The sequence below is a fragment of the Sinocyclocheilus anshuiensis genome, unplaced genomic scaffold (genome assembly GCF_001515605.1).
Source record: "Sinocyclocheilus anshuiensis isolate Anshui unplaced genomic scaffold, SAMN03320099.WGS_v1.1 scaffold343, whole genome shotgun sequence".
Classification (NCBI taxonomy): domain Eukaryota; kingdom Metazoa; phylum Chordata; class Actinopteri; order Cypriniformes; family Cyprinidae; genus Sinocyclocheilus; species Sinocyclocheilus anshuiensis.
The window spans coordinates 200,832-207,562 of record NW_015549598.1 but is presented as its reverse complement, the minus strand read 5'-3'; the positions used below and the strand labels follow the sequence as shown (position 1 = coordinate 207,562).

At 38.6% G+C, this 6,731-nt stretch overlaps 1 protein-coding gene across 4 annotated transcripts in view; it reads left to right on the top strand.

The window, feature by feature from the left end:
- aak1b (AP2 associated kinase 1b) overlaps positions 1-6,731 on the top strand; it is a 31,595-nt gene that overhangs the window by 10,443 nt on the left and 14,421 nt on the right. For 3 of the 4 annotated variants that reach the window (XM_016447176.1, XM_016447175.1, XM_016447179.1), the window contains exons 11-18: positions 176-258; positions 782-1,093; positions 2,391-2,566; positions 2,693-2,913; positions 3,532-3,612; positions 4,025-4,084; positions 4,867-4,971; positions 5,624-5,725. In XM_016447176.1, coding sequence (XP_016302662.1) covers positions 176-258; positions 782-1,093; positions 2,391-2,566; positions 2,693-2,913; positions 3,532-3,612; positions 4,025-4,084; positions 4,867-4,971; positions 5,624-5,725 — 1,140 coding nt within the window. The remainder of the gene's footprint in view (positions 1-175; positions 259-781; positions 1,094-2,390; positions 2,567-2,692; positions 2,914-3,531; positions 3,613-4,024; positions 4,085-4,866; positions 4,972-5,623; positions 5,726-6,731) is intronic. The other variant, XM_016447177.1, reaches the window with a different exon arrangement.

The window sequence follows — 6,731 nt, the reverse complement described above, 5'->3', positions numbered from 1 at the left end:
TATTTATTTATATTTTTTTATATATATTTTATATATATTTTTATATTTATTTATTTTGTCCATCCTAATGAGTTTGGCTGATTTCTCTTATGATGTATATTTTGTGATCATTTAAGTGTTAATCTTATTCATTCAAAGTAATTATTAAAATGTTTAATTGTTCTGTGTTTTTCAGCTGTCAGTGTGAATTTGGCTCAGCCATTTGCAACGCTACAGTCTCAGAAAGCCCAGACGTCTCCGGCCCCTCAGCAGAAAACGGTGAGTCTCTTTACTCTGTCTGTACCTCACTGCACTAAGCAAAAACTACAGTGCTCAGCTGTTTATAATTTTATAATCTATTACAGAGCAGGAAGTATTCTAGGATTACAAACTACAAGAATTTTGATTAACCAGGAACTGCGATAAAATTGCATAAAAGTAGTGTAACGTTGTTCTAATTTAACTTCATTAAATTTAATTCCATACAATGATGTGTGTAATTTCTGTGCAGCTAATGACAACAAATGTGATTGGAAAAATGACTGATGTCCAGTTGATAGGATGAACAAATAACCCCGCCTCAAACTCACTTATTGGTTGTGAGAGATGCCAGTCTGTATATTGGTTTGAAGTCCTACAAAAGCAGTATAAAGTGGTGAAGTCTGGGTAAAAAGAAATTGTCACTTTATTTTAACTGATTTCAATAACTCCAACCTGTAGATTGCATTTATTAAACTAAAGTAACAGTCACATGTAAAGGTCCCATTTATGGTTCACATCATAGTAGTTGTCTGTGTGACAGCCCATGCAGCCCATCCACGTCACAGCCGCGGCCGTAGGAGGGGTTGTTCCAGTTGCAGCTGTCAGCCCTGCCCCTCAGAAAGCTGTAGCCACTCCTCCTCCATCCAGCCCCGTCCCACCCACCGCGCCTGCACGGAGCGCCCGTCGTAAACAGGCGTCTGCGGCTCAGCAGCAGCCGGTGCCCGTCCAGCCCACTGCCACTCAGCCGGCTGGTGCCCCACCTCCAGCACAGGCTGAGCCTGCAGCAGTGCCGCCCACTGTCCAGCAGCCAGAACCTCAATCCCAAATCAGCCCAGAGAAGGCAGAAGAGAGGGTAATCACCTCCATCCTGTGCATGCTACTCCATCCCGTTTGATTCAAAGAGCTGGCAGCCTCACTCTCACTAATGATGCACCTCATGCAGGGGCTGTGCCTCATCATCCATTGTGTTGCATCCATCTATCCATCCTTGGTTTATTTTGGATCAGCATATATGGTTTTGATTGTTTGCGTGACGGATGTTTGCTTGTTTTGGTTTATTTGCTCTGAAAATTGTCTAAAAACTATGACAGACAATGTTTTTGTTAAAACCATTAGAGTTGTATGCCTTTATTTTTGATTTGATGAAATGTTCATTTTATGGTTTTTAGGCTTTGTTTACACTGCATTCTGAATTGTTTGTCAGTTCAGATGATGAAGTGATGAAATCAGATCCGTTTGTTCAGGCAGTGTAGTAATTATCCAGTATATTTAGATCAGTTGACATAGAAATGACTTGAGCATCAGAAAGATGCTGAGAGGGACAAAATAAGTAATTTATTATTTACAAACTCAACTATTTCTCACATTCACTATTAACTATACACTAAGACAAGATATTTTAATGTTTCTGTCTCTTAGACTCAACAAGGCTGCATTTATTTGATCAAAAATATAGTAAAAATAGTAATACTGTGAAATATTATAACAGTTCAAAATAACTGTTTTCTATCTTAATAGATTTTAAAATGTAATTTATTCCAGTGATGGCGACACTGAATTTTCTGCATTCATTACTCCAGTCCTCAGTGTCACAAGAAATAATTCTAACATGCTGATTTTCTGCTCAAGAAACGTTCTTTATTATTAATATTTCTATATATTTATATTTCTATATTTATAGTGATGCTTTTTCTGTATTCTTTGAATAGAAAGTTAAAAAAAACAGAAGTAGAAATATTTTGTAACTTTTGATCAATTTAATGCATCTTTGCTAAATAAAAGTATTATTTTCTTTTTAAAAACAGTTTTACTAAGCCCAAATTTTTGAACGGTAGTGTTGCTAATGCTACACATGAGTGTAGACATAGTTTTGTGTCTGACTTTCCAAGAAAAAAAATTGTTTTTTGCTGCCTGCCTGAACAGTTGCTATAGAGAAAAAAGTCATGTTGGAAATTATTAATCAGTTTTTATGTTTATTACTTATCTGTATTCACTAGCACTTCATCAATCACCTTTAATTTTTCATGTTTTTTTTTGTTTTAATTCATACCATTTCACTTCATTTCAATTTCAATTTTGTCACACTCTGATTTCTTTGTATTTTATGAGTTCTTCTTGCTTATCCTACTGTCTTTTCATCATCTCCTCAGCCTGCGGCCCCTGGCCTGTCCCAGACTCCTCCTTCGTCCCCAAGGATGGCCCAGAAGGCGGGGCACAGACGCATCCAGAGTGATGTTACTCACAGCGCTATGTTCGGTGTGCCAGTCAGCCAGTCCACTCAGCAGCTGCAGGCAGCCACAGCAGAGGCCAGCCTTAACAAGTCAAAGTGAGAAATCAATAAATATAGAGTGAGACGCTGCAATTATATAGCCTACTTAGCCAGAAAAAATGTTCTGTCACATTTGAACCTACTTAAAACTGATCACTTGTTTCTCTATTTGGGCACAATTAGGTCAGCCAGCGCCACCCCATCCAATTCTCCCCAGTCCTCCCAGCAGAGTGTGTACCAGGCTGCCCAGCAGGGCAGTACTTCTGTCCCTCAAGCTCCTGCCTCAGCTGCTAGCCTGACAAGCCCCCCAGACCAGCCCACCTGGAATCCTTTTGGTGATGACAATTTCTCCAAACTCACGGCTGAGGACCTACTCAACAAAGACTTCACCAAACTAGCTGATGGTAACTTTGCTTTCTATAGTACTGTAAAACTATGGTACGTCTTATCACTGCACGTCCTGCTCTCTTTCTCTACAGCCGGATAAAACAAAAACTGTGTTTGTCTTCATTTCAGGCTGCAATGCAACAAAATGTGATTATTTTAAAGGGGGGTGATTCTTCTCTATACCCACTGTATTCCCCCCCACCCCACTGTTTTTACTGCACATCGTACTATGTATGGTTGTGTGTGTGATAAATTAAAGGGATAGTTCACCCAAAAATGAAAATTCTGTCATTAATCCTCACCCTTATGTCGTTCCTCGGTGGTTCAACCTTAATTTTATGAAGCTATGAGAATGTGGTCCTGATGTCACATGGACTATTTTAATGATGTCCTTACTACCTTTCTGGGCCTTGAACATGGTAGTTCCGTTGAGGTCTATGCAAGGGTCTGAAAGCTCTCGTATTTCATCATAATATCTTAATTTGTGTTCAGAAGATGAACGAAGTTCTTACAGGTTTGGAACGAAATGAGGGTGATTAATTAAGGACAGAAATTTCATTTTTGCGTGAGCTATCCCTTTAAATTTGAAATTTAAATGATCAGTGTATTTATAAGAGCATTTTTGCTGTTTACAGAACCTGTTGAACTTCTGATTGTCGCTACTGAGAGTCTTATTCCCGGGCTGGAGGCTGCAGAACCTGCTCCTCCATCTTCTGGTAAGTGTACTGTCAGCCCTAAACTAATGTTCCTCTCTTACATAATATGATATCAATATTACCCTGATAGTGACATCCTGGCTTCCTGTTTGTCTGTATTTGGCTATTGATATTCCATTCGTGTGCCGTCAGTCTCTCTCTTTATTTCTGTACCATTGATGGCCTCCCTCGCTACATGATGGCACATGTTCAGTACATCTGAGGTAGTCGAACTGCAGGAATCAGCAGGAGACTCCTTAAGATGAATCAAGGCCCACCAGTTATCTCAGCTTCCCTGCTGAGCTACTCGTCAGAGTCCGCCTGCTTCCTTAAATAGTTACACTGACTATCACTGTTGGATGACTCCCATTAATGTTCAGCACTTCTTGACCACTTTATTATTTCCATTTACTGTTTCTCTGCTCTCATACAGCTGAAAGACCTGTTGACATTCTGGGCTTGGAATCAGGAGTTGGTTTGCTAGCTGTGCCAGGTAATCCAGATGTCCATGCCAGCCTCACCTACCCTCTACGCACCTTAGTGATCACATACCTTCAGTTGTTACCAAAATACCAATGATTTTAAATGTTGTGAATCGCAGAAAGTTAATGTACTATTAACATTTTTTTTATTAAAAAAAAATTAACAACAAACAAAATGTAATAATAATAATAATAATAAAACTAAGTAATTAAAAGCAAAAGAACAAATGCAAGTGGAACAAAGAAACACAATATAAATTATAATTTCATAAAGCTGCTTAAGTGCTTTTTCAGATATCTTTCAACAGTAACAAGTATTCAAGTAAAACATTCAGAAACTGGAAAAAATACAAAACGAATTAAATTAAAATAAAATTACTGAAATAATTGTTTTGTTATCATGCATTAATACTGATTGGTGCAGTTGACTGAAAAACTGCTCTAATTCATTTTAGTTTCTATTAAGTTTGTCATTAGGCATAACTTTGTGTTAGTGTTTGATGTGTTGATTTTTGTCCCACTTTTTTGCATTTACTGCATCAGTAATGGTTTGTTTTGATCGCATTTCACTTTTACGTTGTGTTCTCAGCCTGCATTGTGCAACACATAATTTAGACCCATCAGTAATTCTTCAGCTGCTTATTTCTGTTTTTTTTTAAGTTACATTTTTCTAATCATCAGTCTGGCATTCAAACCCTCCATTTTCCTTTCTCTTTCCTCTTAGTTTTTCCTATAAATACATTTCTGTGTTTATTCTGGCTAACACTGTCTTTTTTCACTTGCTGACTTACAGAGAAACTGATAGAGGGCCTGAAGTCTCCAGATACCTATCTCATGCTGCCTGATCTGCTGTCAATGGCTGACCCCTTTGGTAGCTCCATTGATGACACTAGAGATGGTAACAGCTTTTGCTGACTGTCTCGCTGGATGCTTGCCTCTTTTACAAAAGCTTAACAAAAAACTGTCCTTTTCGCTGAGACGCATGACGTTTTCCCTCTAAATGTTGTTGTGTAATGCAGAGTAAACAATCCCTGTATTATTTATGATAGCTTGGAATTTTGTCGTCTTGCCATGTGAAATTTAACTTTATTTGTATAGACATTGAGAAATCAACTCACAAAAGGTTTGGACAGCATCTAGAGTAGTGTTATGGCATTGCATTAGTAAAAAAAGCTGATTTATTGCGTAGTGATGGGTCTCAGAAATATTGTGTGTACCAAAAAGATGAGGGGGTCAACACCGAACCCTGAGGTACACCTGTAGTTATTTGATATGACTTGCACATCCCTCCTTTCCAAGATACCTCAAAAGAATCTAATCATCATGTAAAGCTCAAAATAGCGAAAGGAAGTTCTTATGATGTCCATTATTGAGAGAATAGAGTCGCTTTGTTAAAGAAATTGTGCATGGGCCATCAGACTGAAAAATGGATGTTTGGTTTTAAATGTGTTATGAAAGATTCCAGTGATGTGTTTGATGATGTGACAAATAATTCACAATGTGGCATTGTCTGTTTTCTTTGTACTTTCTTCATTCTCTCTTATTCCCAGCCAAAACGGAAGTGTGCTTGGACTCTCTGATTCCTGGCTTGGAGCCCCCTCAGGCTCAGCTACACCCTGTGGAGGCAGATCCAGTATCATCAGCACTGGGAGGTAAAAAATATGCATTAGAAACAGACGAGCCTCTGCCTAGCATCGTAGCACCCTGTCAAATACTTCAGTGGTTGCAGAATCTTTTCTTTGTGTGGAGAGAGGGCCTGAGTCTATGGCTGATTTCTCACATTAAAAACTCTGCCATCAGTATCCTTTTCCCCCACATTTTTAAGGATGCAGTAAGGTAAATGCAACAGTTAATTGCAGAGGTTCTCATCGGGGTCATGTAATGAGGAAACCATTTTTTTTTTCATCTTTAGATATAAATGAATTCAGTGAAAACACTGTAAATGTGTGGTCACATTTACCATTGTTTCGCAGGCAAAATCCAGTCATTTCAATAGGAATCCACACAACTGGGAATTTCACCTTTGGCCAAAAGGTGTCCCATTTAGATTCGGCAACGAGTTCAAATTGGTCAGCTTTCTGTGTTGCCCAACAGAAAGCTGCTCGGTTTAAAAGTGATTTCTGAGTGAACTGTGCTTCATACATCACTACACTATTGACAATAGACAGTGGACCATTTTGTCTGCAACATTTTTCTAAATCAACACCATAAATTTTACAATTCAAAACATTCCATTCTATATATTAAAGGGGTCATATGATGCGATTTCAATTTTTCCTTTCTCTTTGGAGTGTTACAAGCTCTTGGTGCATAAAGAAGATCTGTAAAGTTGCAAACACTAAAGTCTCAAAACCAAAGAGATATTCTTTATAAAAGTTAAGAGTTAACCACACCTACCTAAAATGGCTCGTTCTAACACACCCCCACATACCTACGTCACGATCTGGGAAGATTTGCATAACGCCTCCCAAATGTTCACGCAAAGAAAGAAGGCGTAACTTTTATTCTCGCTGTAGTATTGTTGAGGCTGCAGCCATGTCCGGAAGACGCTGTGTGCTTCGTTGTGAAAGCGAAACTACTTTGTTTGGTCTTCCAAAAGAGGACGATATCCGCTTCGTCATGTCTAGAGCTGATCTGTGCTGGTCGCTGAGGAAATAC